General features: G+C 39.8%; 1 protein-coding gene across 2 annotated transcripts in view; it reads left to right on the forward strand.

The window, feature by feature from the left end:
- The first annotated feature begins 1,511 nt into the window (after positions 1–1,511).
- Positions 1,512–17,701, forward strand: part of LOC110544068 (cytochrome P450 3A1-like) — a 32,842-nt gene continuing 16,652 nt past the window's right edge. For both annotated transcript variants that reach the window (XM_060376548.1, XM_060376549.1), the window contains exons 1-7: positions 1,512–1,682; positions 2,672–2,765; positions 6,368–6,420; positions 13,162–13,261; positions 16,796–16,909; positions 16,995–17,083; positions 17,438–17,586. In XM_060376548.1, coding sequence (XP_060232531.1) covers positions 1,612–1,682; positions 2,672–2,765; positions 6,368–6,420; positions 13,162–13,261; positions 16,796–16,909; positions 16,995–17,083; positions 17,438–17,586 — 670 coding nt within the window. In that variant the 5' untranslated portion in view covers positions 1,512–1,611. The remainder of the gene's footprint in view (positions 1,683–2,671; positions 2,766–6,367; positions 6,421–13,161; positions 13,262–16,795; positions 16,910–16,994; positions 17,084–17,437; positions 17,587–17,701) is intronic.

Consider the following 17,701-nt stretch of genomic DNA (forward strand, 5'->3'; position numbering starts at 1 on the left):
CGTAAATTTAATAAAATACTTTTAGTGCAAAAATTGTTCAAAAGAACTTGTTAAATTTAAAAGTGTTAAGGAAATGAAATGCATGTGTCACTTTGTCAGTTATGGCTTGAGCCTTGGAATGGTGACATCACAGTGGTTTCTCCCCTGATTACTACAGAATGTTTACACTTCAGTGGTTCATCTACAAACTGCTGTAGCCATTTTGGTTAGTACCAGGAAAGAAAAGGATAATTTTGTGCCCAGTGAAAGTTCTCTATTCCAGGCTCAACTGTAAAGGTATTTAAAATGACTATTATGATTCCCATGATAGACTAATGGTTTCAGGAAATGTTCTGTCTTTATTTCTCTAGAACATGTGGACTAATTCTTAATAGTTGCTTCATGAAAAGTTACTTCTGATAACAACAGTCAATACCATTTTCCCCAGGAAACAAAGTTATCATGTCAGAGAGGTATGCTCTGAACTGTTTAAGAGATTGATATGTGCATATCTTCAAAATTATCTGCCCAGGTTATGAGAGAGTAATTTCTGTTTCATCTAGTTGTTTTACCCAGTATGCCAACAAAGATTTCCTGGAAGCTGCTCAGATTTTAAGCCAAAACCCAATAACTTTCTGGTTTCAAACATATATTTCTCAATATGAAGCATTGATAAAGCTAAAGAAGGTGAACAGTTGCTCCCTTTTAGAACATTTCATCATTCCAAAAGAAAACAAAAAACAACAACAACAACAAAAAAAAAACACCTTCTCTACAATATATTAGCAACTGAACAAAATGGTTTACAAGCTTCATAGTAGCTTTTTGTAAGTCTTCTATTGTGACCCGTAGCTGTCAGGAGTCACTTGCAGCCATGAATCTCATTCCTAACATCCATAAATCATGACCCACACTAAACTATGCCCACTGACTCGTCCATGAGACCTGACCCCACTTGACAAGTGTGTCTGAAAGACTATGCTATTGCCTAGTGGTGACCACGTCCAGAGTAGCCTCACAGTCTGTCAAGGGGGATATACAAGAAGACCCTCACTGTGGTCTAGAGTGAAGGAGATGACCATGTGTGGGAGTTAATTTATTGTTAGGGGTCCAGGTCCAGGCAGACTCAGACAGACTGCCACATTTTCCTGAGTTAAGTTTTGATAAATGACAAAGTATCTGTCATGGGTAGACAAAGACATTCTGTAAAGATCTGTGGTTGACACTACTTTGGCTTTATTTCAGGTATTCTTGGATGAGGAGAGCCTTGGTGAAAAGGATTTCATATCAATAAATTTGGTTGAATTTTTATGGAATGGAAGAGCATTTGGTCTCACTTACATGGCACGGTTGTTTATTGATTGCTGCACAGAATATGAACTCAAAGGAGGTCAAAATAGGCTGTGAATAAACTTTTACAAACATTCAAGTTGGAGAGGATACCAAAGTCCAGATGAAACAAAGCTGAGCCATCTACTGGTTGGAGCCCTGCCCCACCCCATCTTCCCATTATATAACATTGCAGGCTGTGCTCACTACAGCACAGTTGGGCAGAAAGGAAGCCCTGCAAAAGGTAGCATGCAAAGCAGGAGGGAGAGCACATAGGAGTAATTTGCTGACAGACAAGCAAAGATGGATCTGATTTCAGCTTTCTCCCCGGAAACCTGGGTCCTCCTGGCAATCAGTCTCATGCTCCTCTACTGGTGAGTAACCTCCAAAGTTCCTCCCCAGACCATGTCCTTGTGATTGGGGTAATACTCAGACCTATTTTGTATGGAAGGTCACAACTGGTTTTGGAAGCTGGGGCTGGAAAGACAATGACTCAGTGACTAAGAGTACTGGCTGTTGTTTTAGAGGACCCAGGTCTGAACATCAACAAGGAGCTGGCTGTCACCACTAACTGTAGTTCCAGGGTATCCAACACCCTCCACCGGCACTAGAATAAAAATTTAAAAAGTAATAGCAGAAGTTGAAATGAAGTCTTGTATAAACATTATAAAATTTTGTGTTTTTATTCATTTTGGTTAGGGGCATCACTATTACAGTGTGTGTGTGTGTGTGTGTGTGTGTGTGTGTGTATGTGTGTATGTGTGTGTGTGTGTGTGTGTGTGTGTACATGCGTAGTTCAGAGGACAACTTTGCAGACTCAGTTCCCTCATGTTGTGTGAATCCTGGATATCCAACTCAGATTATCAGTACTGGCAGCCAGTGTCTCTACCTGTGGTATCATCATCTTGAAGGTCCCAAATGAAATGACAACTGAATTAATTTTGCATTTTAAGTTTTTGGTGGTATGGGGAATCAAGCCAGAGCCTATATCTAGTAGGCAATGCCTTTACTACTGAACAATAGCTCCAGTGATATTAAATCTCAAAGTTCATACTGATGTTATGCAGATATTCTGGGTACCTTTACCCCCACCTCTACCCTTCTTCTATTCCCTCTTGGTGAGGTTTACTGATAAGGTTTACACCTGATATGGCCTGATTGACTTTTGTGTTAACCCTAGATCCACCAGAACTCAGTAGGCACAGAAATGAACAGTGTGATGCCATGCACACAGGTTCCTTCACCATTTCCTAAACTCTCTGGAAACTGGAGGGGCAGCCATGTTGTTGATTTGTTTTATTGTTTTGGTTATGGTCATGTTTCTCTTGTGTGTGGTTACAAGACTCTCTCTTTCTCCTTATAGGTTTGGGACTCGTACACATGGAGTTTTTAAGAAACGGGGAATTCCTGGGCCCACACCTCTGCCCTTTTTAGGAACTGTACTGAATTACTACAAGGTGGGTATTGATTGAGCTTTTCATATGGTTTCTCTTGATTGCCAATTATGGCTCATTCTAATAAGTGCTCTTTGAGAGAAAACTTTGAGACTTCAGGCCTTCATACTCTGTGTTCTCATAGTTCTAGAGAATTTCTGTGTGTCTCCTAGGGCTCTATTGCCAAATTAACAATGTGAGTGTGTGTGTCTGTGTGTGTGTGTGTGTGAGAGAGAGAGAGAGAGAGAGAGAGAGAGAGAGAGAGAGAGAGAGAGAGAGAGAGAATGGTTATTATACTGTGTGTGCAGGCATCTTAGTCCTAGGGACAGAACTCAGGTTATCAGGCTTGGTGTCAAGTACTTCTCATTTGGAGCTATCTCTCTGGCCCTATTTATTGAGACTCAAATTCACAGTAAGTGAAGTGTTTAGGCTTAGATTTTTCAACAAACCTACTTTATTTAAGGTTCTTCAACACTTCTGGCTCTCTTCCACCCACTGACCAGAGGTAGGAAAAGAAAAGAAGGTTATTAGTAATAAGGGGTTGTAGACATTTTAGAAGTATTTCCTTGGAACAAGTCCACTCTTCATTGACCTGAACCCAGCAGTCCAGTCCAAAGGCCAACACCAAACTACAACACAGATCAGCATGATTCAGAAGACCATAGCAAGTCAGTGAGAGCTGCAAGCCTCATTTGGATTTCCCCAGGAAGTTCTCTGGAATGTTTGTCTCTGGGAAGTCAAGTGTTGAAGACAGAAGACCAGCAAAGTGCTGTAGATCCAAAGAATGTTATCTCACTGTCTGTGGGCTTTTATATATCTCCTCTCCTCAGAGTTCACACACAGGTGTTTTCAGGTGGACAGTCATGCCCCTTGCATGAGACAGTTTGTAGCAAGACATCACATGCCGTCTCACAAGACAGCCTGTAGCAAAACATCACATGACACATCTGAATTTTCAAAAAACCCTGAAACTTCTACATCAGAAATGCCAGGATCTCCAGCTCATTCAGTCTTGATATTCTGACTTTGTGAACAATCAAAGAAGAGTTTGTTTTTTACCCAGTGTAGATTCTGAGAAGGTACTATTGCACTTATTTGGAAAAAATCTTGAAAGGGTTTTCAACTTCTAGGACACAGAAGTATGCACTAGATTTAAAATCTCCTCTTTGTACCAGGGCTTATGTTCAACAATTTTTTTCTTTTGGTTGACTATTTCTGAAGCATCCACTTATAACAGGCCAATATACACACTTTTGGGGAATTTTTCATATACTGGAGTTTTCTGCATAGTCATTGAACCTCTGAACTTATTTCTATGGTTCTAGCCCCAGCATTTACTATTCATGGCATGCTTGGGATCTTCTTGAGAACCAAAGTAACTAGAATATTTTGCTTCACTATGGGTTCTGGGTAATGATTGCTTCCTATAGTAAGAAGATTTTTTTGTGTATCTGTGTTTGGCTGTGTGCAGGTTTGTGCATGTGAGTGCAGTACTTACAGGAGACATAAAAGGGTGCTTTGTTCCCTGGAGCCAGAGTTAGAGATGCATGTAAGAATCTGGAAATCAGTACTGGGAACACATACCCTCTTTTAACTGCTTTTAACTGCTGAGCCATATCTCCAGCTTCCAATGACAAAATTTTAGCTTCTGTTTTGTTTTTGCAGTCCTGAGAATGATATCCAGGATCTTAAGTGTGCTAGGCAACGTGCCCTGCCTGTGAAATTTAACTACAGCTGCTTTTCTTTCTTTTTTTTAAATTTTTTATTAATTACACTTTATTCATTTTGTATCCCCCCATAGGCCCCTCCCTCCTCCCCTCCCGATCCCACCCTCCCTCCTCTTTCTGCATGCATGCCACTCCCCAAGTCCACTGATAGGGGAGGGTCTCCTCTCCTTTCTGATCTTAGTCTATCAGTTCACACCAAAAGTGGCTGCATTTTCCTCTACTATGGCCTGGTAAGGCTGCTTCCCCCTCAGGGGGAGGTGATCAAAGAGCAGGCCAATCAGATTATGTCAGAGGCAGTCCCTCTTCCCATTACTATGTAACCCACTTGGACACTGAACTGCCATGGGCTACATCTGTGCAGGGGGTCTAGGTTATCTCCATGAATAGTCCTTGGTTGGAGTATGCGTCTCTGGGAAGTTCCCTGTGTTCAAATTTTCTTGCTTCTCTTTCTTTAACGGCAGAATCCTATGCATGAGTCTGAGTTGCGAATATCTGAGACAGGATGATGGCTGTCAGTCACCTCAAATACTTAACTATAAAGTGAAATCTTTTTCTCCTATTCCTTTTAAAGATTCATTAAAGGCAAAACCACTAGAGAAAGAATGATTAAACAAAATTAATGGGAAATTAATGAAAATTCAATGTTCCGTGCAGACTTTTATTAATTTTTAATTTATTTTTAATAATTGCAGTTTATTCACTTTATATCCCAGCTGTAGCCCTCTCTCCCATTTCCTCCCAATCCCACCCTCCCTCCCTCTTCTTCTCCTATGCCCCTATCCCAGTCCAATGATAGGGGAGGTCCTCCTCCCTTTCCATCTGACCCTATTCTATCAGGTCACATCAGGACTGGCTTCATTGTCTTCTTCTGTGGCCTCATAGGCTGCCTCCCCCTCAGGAGGCAGTGATCAAAGAGCCAGCCCATGAGTTCATGTCAGAGACACTCTCTCTTCTTATTACTGGGGAACCCTCTAGGACACTGAGCTGCCATGGGCTACATCTGCACAGGGGTAATAGGTTATGTCCATGCATGGTCCTTGTTTGGAGTCAGTCTCACAAAAGACCCCAGATTTTTTGGTTCTGTTGCTCTCCTTGTGGAGCTCCTGGCCCCTCCATGTCTTTGTATCTCCCCCTTCTTTCCTAAGATTCCCTGCGCTCTGCCCAAAATTTGGCTATGATTCTCAGCATATGCTTTGATACCCTGCTGGGTAGCGTATCTCAGAGGCCCTCTGGGGTAGGCTCCTGTCATATTCCCTGTTTCCCCATCTTCTGATGTCTATCCTATTTGCCTTTCTGAATGAAAATTGAGCATCATATACAGGGTCATCCTTCTTGATTAGCTTCCTTAGTTGTACAGACTTTAGTATGATTATCCTACATTATATGTGTAATATGCACTTATAAGTGAGTATATACCATGTAGACTTTAATTCTAGGTGGACAATTTGTGACTTACCTGCTCCATGGTCATTGTCCCAGATAGATGTTCCTGAACTCACATCAAAAGGACATGTGGCAAAGCTTGTGTTGCTGTTGGCTCAGGTTTCTTCTTAAGGTTCTACACTTATCTTGTACATTCTTTAAACAATTTCATTATCATTTTCATCATCATCACCATCGAATTTATGTCCATGTGTGTATTGTATGTATCTTGTGTCTGTGTAGGTAACTGTGTCTATGAGTGTGCATGCAGAGGCTGCAGAAAGATGTGCTGCTCTATCACTGTGTTTTCCCACTGAGACATCTTGCTGGTGATACTTCAATCATCTCTGAAGAAGAACTTTTCTCTGTCAGAGACAATAAACCTGATTTCATGGGCTTTGAGGTTTTTGTGCTCTGGCTGCACAAGAGTTAGTGCATACAGGACAATAATGGATTTCATACTGTTTGTCTTTCCAGGGTATTTGGAAATATGATGCGGAATGCTATAAAAAGTATGGAAAAATATGGGGGTGAGTATTCTGGAAAGTTCCATCAAGTCAACTCTTTTTAGGAGAAAATGCCATACTTATGCAAGGACAATACCAGCCCAGAACTGTAGTAATGGACATCTCTTTTGTGAAGGTACTTTCACATGTCCGTCATTAAATGTCACTGCTTATAGTTCTAATTAACTTGAGAACATTGCACACTGTTTTTTATCTGGTTTTGGTGTTTTATCCAGTGTCCTAACCTCTTCTGAAATTTCATTACATTTTCTGAATGTAATGAATTTTCATTACATGAAATACATTCAGTGCTCTGAAAATTTGTAATACTATCTCCTTGCCACATCCACTCACTTCTCTTTAGAAGCCCACACTTTCACTTTATTGTTGACTTTACATGTGCAGAAGTTTTATTTTTTTAATGCTAGAGCATAAATCATTTGCCAAGGCCTTATCTGTGTCATCCCATTATTGCTTTCAAAAAACATGTTAGAGACTTTGTTGTGATATTTTACTTCAAACCAAGGGGGACATATGCCATCAGGCACATATGTAGATCAGATGACAATTGTGGAAGTAATTTTTGTACCTTCAGGTGATTTAACTCAGTCCATCTGACATGGTACAACTGCTTTTTATCTGTTGACCAATCTCATCAGCACCAGCTAGGATTTTTATGGCTGTACATCATTGTGTCCTGTTGAATTAAACCGACTTTGGAGAGACAATGTATTTAAAACCACACCTTTCTTTCTCGAATCTCTGGCATTAATGGTTCTTTCTACAAAGCAGCAAAGCGAGTAGCAGCAGTTGTTTTCTGTCATTGATGCTGGAAGTTTAGTGAGAGCCTTGGAGCAAATGTCATCATGCTGTGAGACACAAACCTGTGGGAAGAGGCTCTGGCTCTACCTGCCTCTTCATCTCTTCTTATCCATTCTTAGGAACCACAGGTCTGAACATAGGGCTCTACTAAGTTGATATAGTCCATAAAGACCATATCATTCAATGCAAACTGCAGGCTTTGCTGTCTGTCCAATGGCTCTGTATGAACTTCTCCTTGCAATATTATTGCTTGTTGGCAATTGATAGTGATTTTTCATTTTTCTCTGACCTAATAATTTATCTATCATCTATCTGTCTATCTATCTATCTATCTATCTATCTATCTATCTATCTATCTATCTATCTATCTATCTATCTAACAGTGTCTGTTGGGAACTAGTCATGTGTTATGTATTCAAATGCTATTTCAGTGCCTTGAGATCTGGTTACTGCCCTGCCATGGACATTGTTATAATGTTTAACTATCTCCTGTAACCATGGGATGTTAAGGAATATTCTTCAATTATCTATTACTGGATGATTAGTATGCCTATACCCAGGCAGGGAAGAAAGAGGTAGATGAGCTAAGGTTCTTGGGCTTCGGGCACAGAAGTATGTTGGGTAGAAAGACAGGTACTGGAAGAGGTAGAGGAAGAAAGCAGAGAGCTATCACGGCTTAGCTTTAAAGAAGCACATGTTGGTATGGATGGAAGAAATGATACAAATGAGAGAATATGCAAGTGTTTATGGAATCATGGGTGGAAGGCAGCCTGGGTTGAGGCTTGGAAGTAAAGGTTGTTTAGAAGGTTACTATCTACTTTGCCCCAGGTGATATAAGGCTATTCTAAAATCTATCAGTTGTCTGTGTCTTTTATTGACTGTGATAGTGGGTTAATAAATATTTTTAGACTAACCACAACAAAGATCTCTTTATGTAGCCCTGACTATCCTGAAACTCACTATGTAGACTAGGCTTTCCTTGAGTTTGGAGATCAGTCAGAGTCACCCTTCTAAGTGCTGAGATTAGAGACATGTGCCACCATGCCTGGACCTACTATGGTTTTTATAGCAAACATTTTGCTTATTTAAAAAAAATAGTTTTTTTTTGTGTGTGTGTGTGCATACCAGTGAATTTAATTGGACTTACAGAATCATGAGTGAGTGAGAGGTTATTTACATGACCATGAGCAACTCACCAATGGTCCATCACTGAAGATGATACCTTGTCTTCCCTCAGCAACTATTTTCTTTTCGATGTTTTTTATTATACAGATTTATTCGTCAATGTGACACGTGTTCTGTGGTATACACGTAAAGGTCAAATGGCAACCGTGACAGTCAGTTCCCTCATTCCAGCATGTAGATTCCAGGGACTGAATGGACCTCATCAGGCGCCTGTATCACTGGGCCATTGTGCTTTCCCTCCAGGAACTAGCTGTGTGTCAATACTCAGGCAGTGTCAGGACCTTATACTTCCTGCTAGAATGAAGACAGAAAAATCATCCACAGCCCTTGTGGAGTAACCCCAGCTTCAGTGAGTTCAAGAGTATAGAAGTCAGCATTTGGCTGCTCTCCTCTCTACTTCCTCACTCTCATGTTCTTTCTGCCTTGTCTTCCAAACATTATATGAGCCTTGGAGAATTTGATGTAGGTGCGTCATTAATTTTTTTCATTTATTTATTTTAATTAATTAACTAATTTCTTCTTTTTACATCCCAATTGTAGCCTTTCCCTTCCCTACTCCTGATCCCACTCTTCCTCCTTTCCCCACCCCATTCCCCTACCCTACTCTTCAGTAAAGGAGTGCCCCCTACCAACCCTCGCTAGCACATCAAGTTTCATAAGGACTGAGCTCATTCTCTTCCCCTGTGGCCTGTTGAGACAGCCCCACCAAACAGAAGTGATCAAAAAGCAGGCAATATAATCCATAGACAGGAATTACTCCCTTACTAGGAAACCCACATGATGCCTTCGCTATATTTGCATAGGGTGCCTAGTTATGCATGGTCTTTCATTGGTGCTTCAGTCTCCACAGATGCTCTGGGCTCTGTTTAACTGGCTCTCTTGGTCTTCTTGTGGAGTTCCTGTCCTCTCCAGATACTTCTATCTCTGCACACACACACCCCACTTTTCTACAAGACTCCCTATGCCTTACCCAGGGCTTAGCTGTGAGTCTCAGCATCTGTTTCTATCTGCTGCTGGGCGGAGACTCTCAGAGACAGCTATGCTGGGCACTTATTTGTGATCACAGCAGAGTATCATTGATAGTTCCAGGCATTGGTTGTAGATTCCCTCAATCTCTGCTCTATCTTTATCCTTGCACATCTTGTAGGTAGAGTAAATTTGGAGTCAACGTTTTTGTGGGTTACTTGGTGTTCCCCTTTCTACAAGGGGTCCTATATAGTAAGAGGATGTCCTCTTCAGTCTCCATAACACCTGCTACTAGGTGTCTCAGCCAGATCATCCCCATATCCTCCCAGAAGCCACTAGGTTGTCATAGGTCTCCTGCTTGTCAAAGAGATGTCCCCACTCTGTTTATTTTCTCTCTGTCCTCCTGCTTCTGCTCTCCCAAGGTCTGATCTCCGCTTTCATTTCTCTCTATGCTCCCTCTCCTACCTTGTTCCTTTTCTTCAACCACTTCTGATATCTCTTCTATTTCCTTCTGAGTGTGATTTAAGCACCCTTCTTTGGGTCCTCCCTGTTACTTATCTCCTTTGGGTCTCTGAATTGTGGTATGGTTATGCTGTACTATATGGCTAATATCCACTTATAATTGAGTACACACCATGAGTGTCTTTCTGCTTCTCAGTTACTTCACTCAGGGTGACCTTTTCTAGTTCTACATTTTGCCTGCAAATTCCATAATACCCTTGTTTTTAATAGCCAAACAGTACTCTATTGTGTAAATGTACCACAGTTTCTTTATCCATTCTTCACTTGAGAGATATCTGGGTTGTCTCCAGATTCTCGCTATTAAGAATAAATCTGCTATGATCATAGTTGAACAGATGTCCTGACTGAATAGTAGAGCATGTTTTGGGTATCTACCTAGGAGTGGTATACCTGGATCTTCAGATAGAGCTATTCATGATTTTTTGAGAAACCTCCAGATTACTTTCCAAAATGAATGTACAAGTTTACACTCCCACGAGCAATGGAGGAATATTAATATTAATATTTAACATTAATATCATTTTAATATTAATATTTATCAATTATTCATTAATAATTATATTTCAATAATACATTAATAAATAATTAATTATAGGTATTACTTATTCATTAATAATCATGTTTATTAATATAATATTAATAAATAATAAACTAAACAATTAATTATTAATAAAATGTTGCTGAATTATTAATAAAAATAAATAATTGTTAATGAAGATATTAAAAATTAATATAAATGTATATTTATATATGTTCATATTATAGATTTATATATGATATAAATATATGTTTTCTTTTTTTTTCCACTTTTTTAAATTTTTTTTATCAATTACATTTTATTAACTCTGTATCCCAGCCGTGTCCCGATCCCTCATTCCCTCCCAGTCCCTCCCTCTCTCCCTCATCTCCACCGTGCCCCTTTCCAAGTCCACTGATAAGGGGGACCTCCTCCCCATTCATCTGATCCTGTTTTATCAGGTATCTTCAGGACTGGCTACAAAGCCCTCCTCTGTGGCCTAACAGGACTGCTCCTCCCTTCAGGGGTGGGGAGACCAAAGAGCCAGTCATTGAGTTCCTGTTAGAAATAGTCCCTGTTCCCCTCACTTTGGGAAACCAATTGGTTACTGAGCTACCACAGGCTACATCTGAGTGGAGGTTCTAGGTTATATCCATACATGGTCCTTGGTTGAATGTCAGTCTCAGAAAAGACCCTGTGCCCAGATATATTTGGTCCTTGTGGAGCTCCTATCCTTTCCCCATCAGACTAACTCCCCTGCTTTCTTATGATTCCCTGTACTCTGCCAAAGGTTTGGTCATGAGTCTTTGCTTTGAAAACACTGCTAGTTAGAGTCTTTCAGATGCGCTCAGTAGATTCCTGTCATACGTTCAATGCACATCTCATCTGTCTTTCTAAACGAGGATTGATCATCTTACCCCATGTCCGCTCAATTGATTATCTTTTTTAGGTGTATAGATTTCATTATGTTTATCATATCTTATAGGTCTATATAAGTGAGTATATCCCATGTTTGTCTTTCTCCTTCTGGGATATTTCACTCAGAATGATCTTTTCTAGATCCCACCATTTGCCTGCAAATTTCATGATTTCCTCCTTTTTGATTGCTGAGTAGTATTCCATTGTATAAAAATACCACAATTTCTATACCCATTCCACTGTTGATGGACATCTGGGTTGTTTCCAGGTTCTGGCTATTACAAATAGAGCTGCTATAAACATGGTTGAGCAAGTGTCCTTTTGTGTACTTGAACAAACTTTGGGTATATACCTAGCAGTGGTATAGCTGGGTCTGGAGGAAGCACTATTCCTATTTGTCTTAGAAAGCGCCAGATAGCTTTCCAGAGTGGTTGTACCAGTTTACATTCCCACCAGCAGTGGAGGAGGGTGCCCCTTTCTCCACAACCTCTCCAGCATGTGTTATCGCTTGAGTTTTTCATCTTGGCCATTCTGATGGGTGTAAGGTGATATCTCAGGGTCGTTTTGATTTGCATTTCCCTGATGGCTAATGAGGATGAGCATTTCTTTAAGTGTTTTTCTGCCATTCGATATTCCTCTGTCGAGAATTCTCTGTTTAGCTCTGTTCCCCATTTTTTAATTGGATTACTTGGATTGCTGCTTTTCAGCTTCTTTAGTTCTTTGTATATACTGGATATTAGTCCTCTGTCAGATAAAGGGTTAGTGAAGATTCTTTCCCAATCTGTAGGCAGTCGTTTTGTTTTGATGACCTTATCCTTTGCTTTACAGAAACTTTTCAGTTTCATGAGGTCCCATTTATTGATTGTTGCTCTTAGAGCCTGTGCTGTTGGTATTCTGTTCAGGAAGTTGTCTCCTGAACATATATGAACATATGAACATATATATATTTATATGAATATATGAACATATATATATATGAACATATATATTTATATGAACATGAACATTTATATGAACATATATGAACATATGAACACATATATATTTATATATATGTTCATATTATAGATTTATATATGATATAAATATATGTTCTCAATAAATAAGAAAATAAATAATTAATTATCAATAAAAATAAATAATTATTAATAAAGATAAATAATTATTTATTAATAATTATATTTATTAATAGTGTATGTTAATAAGTAATTAATTATTTATTGAGAATTTGTTGGTATTAATTTAATAGTAATATTTTATTTTAAATTATTATTAATTAATATTTTATATTTAAACATATCTTTTTATTACTATTAATTATGCATGTGCATATGTGTCTCTGCACATGAGTGCAAATGAACTTGGAGGCCAGAAACACTGGATTTTTCTGGAGCTCTAGTTACAGGGGGTTGTGAGCTACCCAATATGAGTGTTAGGAACCAAATTAAGATCCTGTAAAAGGGAAGTATGTGCTTTTAACTGTGGTACCTTCTCTCCAGCTCCTCACAGAATTTTATCTATTAAAAAATCACAGAAAATGGTATAGGCAACTGTCACACATGGACATTTAGACTTATCAAATTCCCACCTCTTATTTCTAGTTATGTCTTTCAGAATTGTTTTGTCTTTAAATGACTCACTGTGTCTTGAATGACGTTACATTATACAAAGACTTCATTGTGTCCCAGGTCAGAATCTGGAAATTGCCCTGGGAACTCCTGTGACAGTGTGTTGTATAACCAGAGTGAGGGTCATGCTCCATTAAAATCAAAGTCTGTGTGTAGCTCTCACTTCAGAGCCTGGTTTTGGATTAATCAGCTGTTTTCCTTGCATAGGCTGTTTGAAGGTCCAACACCTCTATTTGCCATCACAGACACAGAGATGATCCGGAATGTGCTAGTGAAAGAATGCTATTCTGCCTTCACAAACCGGCGGGTACGTAACTTCTTTTTTTAATTAAAAAAAATTAAATGATCATTTTTGTTATTTTATTTATGGTTATTTTGTTATTTTATTTATTTATGGGTATATGTTAATGTTAATTTTACAAAGCTGTATTTGTTACTCTTAGTTTCTCTCTAAATATAGATATGACACAAATAATTCGCTCTTTTATATTTGTTTAGTAATAAGCTTCACAATGCAATAGCTAAGAAGTTATTAATCTATTCCTAACCCTCTAAGCTAATTTGGCTTCCTCCCAGTGTACATCACAGATGTACTTGCACTTAGCTTTTCTTGTTCTGGCTTCTTCTATTCATGTCTCTTCAACCTATTCTGTGACTGCATCCCCTACTTCCTTTTCTAAATCCTCCTTCCCTGGCTAGTAGAAGTCTTACCCCGTTTTCTCCCATGTTCAGCAATGAGCTGTAAGCTTCTTTCTTGACATATCAGGGGACCATTGGGAGCAGTGTTTATATAGCACTGAGACAGGAGAGTCTCAGAACAAGGATGGCAACCAGATATGCGGGAGTACAGAAGTCAGCATTTGAATTACACAACAACCTTATGCCTACAGTTACATATGTATGGATATGTGAGCGAATGCCATGTGTGTAGGTTCCTGTGGAGGCCAGCAGAAGGTATGACATACCCTGGAGCTGCTGTTGCAGATGGTTGTGAGTTGCCTGACAGGGGTGCTGGGAACCAAATCTATATCCTCCAGAAGAACAGGAAGCACCCTTAACTGTTGAGTCATCTCCACAACCTCCCCTTTTCATAATTTAAACCTTTATATTTTACTTACTTAAAAATGAAATAAATACAGATTCAAGTGGCTTCCATAATAATGTACAAGCAGGGTCTAGGTATTAGTATTGCTAATAGGAATGTGTTGAGCAAGTTTAAATATACTATGGCATTGTAATCTAGTTGTAGGTAGACACTTGTCATCTAGAGTAATTTACATTTCCCATTTACAAGTCCTTTTTTATGTCTGTATGGTATTGATTTTTGTGGTGTCAAACATTCAGAATACAGAGAACCTCCTTGACCACACAGCTCCCTCTAGAGCCCATTAGCTGTTGTGTACAGCCTGTCTTCTCTTTGCCTTTTTTTATCCATTTTCCTTCTCATGGACTGTGCTCTTAGGTGTCAAATCTCATGACTTTTTACCTATCACATGCACATAGATTTGCTCTTGAGATTTGATCTCAAATCTATGGTTTTATTTATGTTAATTTTTCTATGCAGGATACTATTTACTTCAATGTCCCCACTTCTCTTTTTTAATATAATTTTATTTATATATTTATTCATTATAATTTATTCACTTTGTATTCCTGCTGTAGCCCCATCCCTCATCTCCTCCCAGTCTCTGCACCCCCTTTCTTCTCCCCCATGCTCTTTCCATAGTCCGCTGATAGGGGAGGACCTCCTTTCTTTCTCTCTGACCCTAGTCTATCAGGTCATACCAAGGCTCGCTGGATCATCTTCCTCCATGGATAGGTGATCAAGGAGCAGGCCATTGAGTTCACATCAGAGTCAGCCCCTGTACTCCTTTCCAGAGAACCCACTTGGAAACTGAAGCCCCAATGGGCTTCCTCTGAAGAGGGGATCTAGGCTCTTCCCATGCATGGCCTCTCTCTTAAACCATGGCTAGCTAACTGTTTTATCTGGGGAAGCCTGTTGGTTCTCTCCTTCCACACTGTGGGTCCTGGGTATCAAACTCAGGTTGTTGGGCTTGGCAGCAATCACCTTTACCTTTTGAGATAGCTTATTGGACCTCATTTAGTCTTTGGTCATTTGGTGAAGTTCGCTGAAGGCCTTGTTTGCAGCTGCCCTTCATCATGTCAAGCTGTTTTCCTTTCTTCCTTTAGTGCTGAGTACTGTAGTTTAAGGGTGTGTTGAGGACTCCACATTAGCATAAAATATAACCTGCCACAGAGGGCCTCTGAAAGCCTCTGCCTTGCAGACTGTCAAAGCAGATGCTGAGCCTGATGGCCAACCGTCGGGCAGTGTGAATGGAATTTTATGTAAGAAGTGGGAAATAGTAAGAGCTGGAGATACCAGGAACTCCACAAGGAGAGCAACAGAACAAGAAAATTTGAACACAGGGAACTTCACAGAGACTCATACTTCTACCAAGGACTATTCATGGAGATAACCTAGAACCCTGACAATGCAGCCACTTCTGATGAGAACTGATAGACTAAGATCAGAAAGAAGGAGAGGAGGACCTCCCCTATCAGTAGACTTGGGGAGGGGCATGCATGCAGAAAGGGGGGGAGGGGGGCTGGGAGGGGAGGAGGGAGGGGCACATGGGGGGATACAAAATGAATAAAGTGTAATTAATAAAAGTTAAATAAAAAATTAAAAATATATATAAATATGAAAGATAGAAGAAAGGTCCTATTAGGGAAAAATTTCTTTTTGCCTCTTTATCACTGTATAAAGAATTAAGGAAAAGGGATTTCTATAGCATTATTTCTAAACAAAAACAACTGATCCATCAATCAAACCATCCAGAAGCTAGAGTGATGTTTTAGTTGCTGAAAGCTCTGAATGAGGATGGGAGCTTGGTTGTCTACATATCCAGCAGCTCACAACCAACTGTATTGCCAGCTTTACCAGATCCAAATCCTTCCTCTGTCCTTTGAGTACACTACACACATGTACATGCACTCACACACACACTCACACACACATACATACATGCATGCATAAAATAGTAAAACAAATTGTTAAAAACTCATACATCAAATCTTTTAAGTGTTACTGGCACCATCAATGGGAACAGGGCCTGAGTTTGGATCCCCAGTATACACATAAAAGAAGGCAGAGCAGCATGCATGTGTGACTCCAGAGCTGTGCATAGGAACAGGTAGATCCTAAGGGCTTGCTTGCCAGTTTATTCCAACCAAACTAGAACCTTCAAGATTCAGTGACAGACCCTGCCTGAGAAAAGTGCTGTAGAGAATTATAGAGGAAGATCACAGACCTCTGGTCTTCACTTGACCACACATGGGCAGGTGCACCAGCACTTACATGTGCACATACACAAACACACACACACACACACACACACACACACACACACACACACACACACTGTTTATGTTATAAAGACAGAACTGGAGAACCTCTGTGATGCAAAGTTCACTTTCTTTCTGTGTCCAAGCCATTTGCCATGTTCACAACTCTGGGGCACCTGCTCCTTATTGTTCCTATCTTTTCCCTAACATTGGACCTAATTTAAATTTATAGAGAGATTTGCATTTAAAAGAATCCTGGGATATACAGGCTTGAAACCACAACAGGTTACCTGGTGAGCTCTGGATTTCTTATAGGCTGTGAGGAAGTGCTGAAATTTTAAACTTTTTTTCTTTTGCATCCAACATTCAGTTCAGTCCATAGTAAACAGTATAACAGTAAACAGTGTAACAAATTGTAATATGGTGCTATCTGCTCAGTACTTTTGCAACCATGGTGAGTTCCATACTTACACAAAACCATTTTTTTTGACTGTAGAATTTTGGCCCAGTGGGGATTATGAAAAAAGCTGTCTTCTTCTCTGAGGATGACGAGTGGAAGAGAATCCGAGCCTTGCTGTCTCCCACCTTCACCAGTGGAAAACTCAAAGAGGTGACTGAAAGGACTTATGATTGAGATCTTTGTGTGACCTGACTCTCCAAACCTAACTATGGATGCTTTTGTGCTTTGTGCTCAGATGTTCCCCATTATTGAACAGTATGGAGATATTTTGGTAAAATACTTGAGAGGAGAGGCAGAGAAAGGCAAGCCTGTCCCTATTAAAGAGTAAGTGGTGGTGCATCCAAGGTGGTTCTGGGAGGTTATCTGGGAGGATAACTTCATCAGAGAGTCTTTTTCCTTGTGTATCTCACATGGCCTAGCTGCATATACTCTACCTTTAGATACTATACATAGATTACATGTATGTGTATATTATATGTATCTAATATATATATTAGATAAATGCACAGTTTGAAAAGAAGAATCATGATGGTCTGAAAGCCACAAGGGTAGATGGTGGGCAGGATGGGAAGGCACTTGGTCAATACTGAGGTGGCTTTGTTTCTCTTGTCCCAAAACTATGAACCATTTCAGGCTTCATGCTGCTTGTCTTAAATTCCCATGTCTCTGCCTCCTCAGAGTGTTTGGGGCCTACAACATGGATGTGGTCACCAGCACATCATTTGGAGTGAACGTTGATTCCCTCAACAACCCAAATGATCCTTTTGTGGAGAAAGCCAAGAATCTCTTAAGATTTTATTTTTTTGATCCATTGTTCTTGTCAGTAGGTATGTAGAAAGTTCTGTCTTTTACTCCATTAGTCTTGTCTGTGGCTGCATTTGTCACTTCTGCCTTTCTCTTTCACACTTCCCCAAAAACTAGCTTCTCTGCTGGAATGTAATT

Source organism: Meriones unguiculatus, assembly GCF_030254825.1.
Source record: "Meriones unguiculatus strain TT.TT164.6M chromosome 13 unlocalized genomic scaffold, Bangor_MerUng_6.1 Chr13_unordered_Scaffold_45, whole genome shotgun sequence".
Lineage (NCBI taxonomy): Eukaryota > Metazoa > Chordata > Mammalia > Rodentia > Muridae > Meriones > Meriones unguiculatus.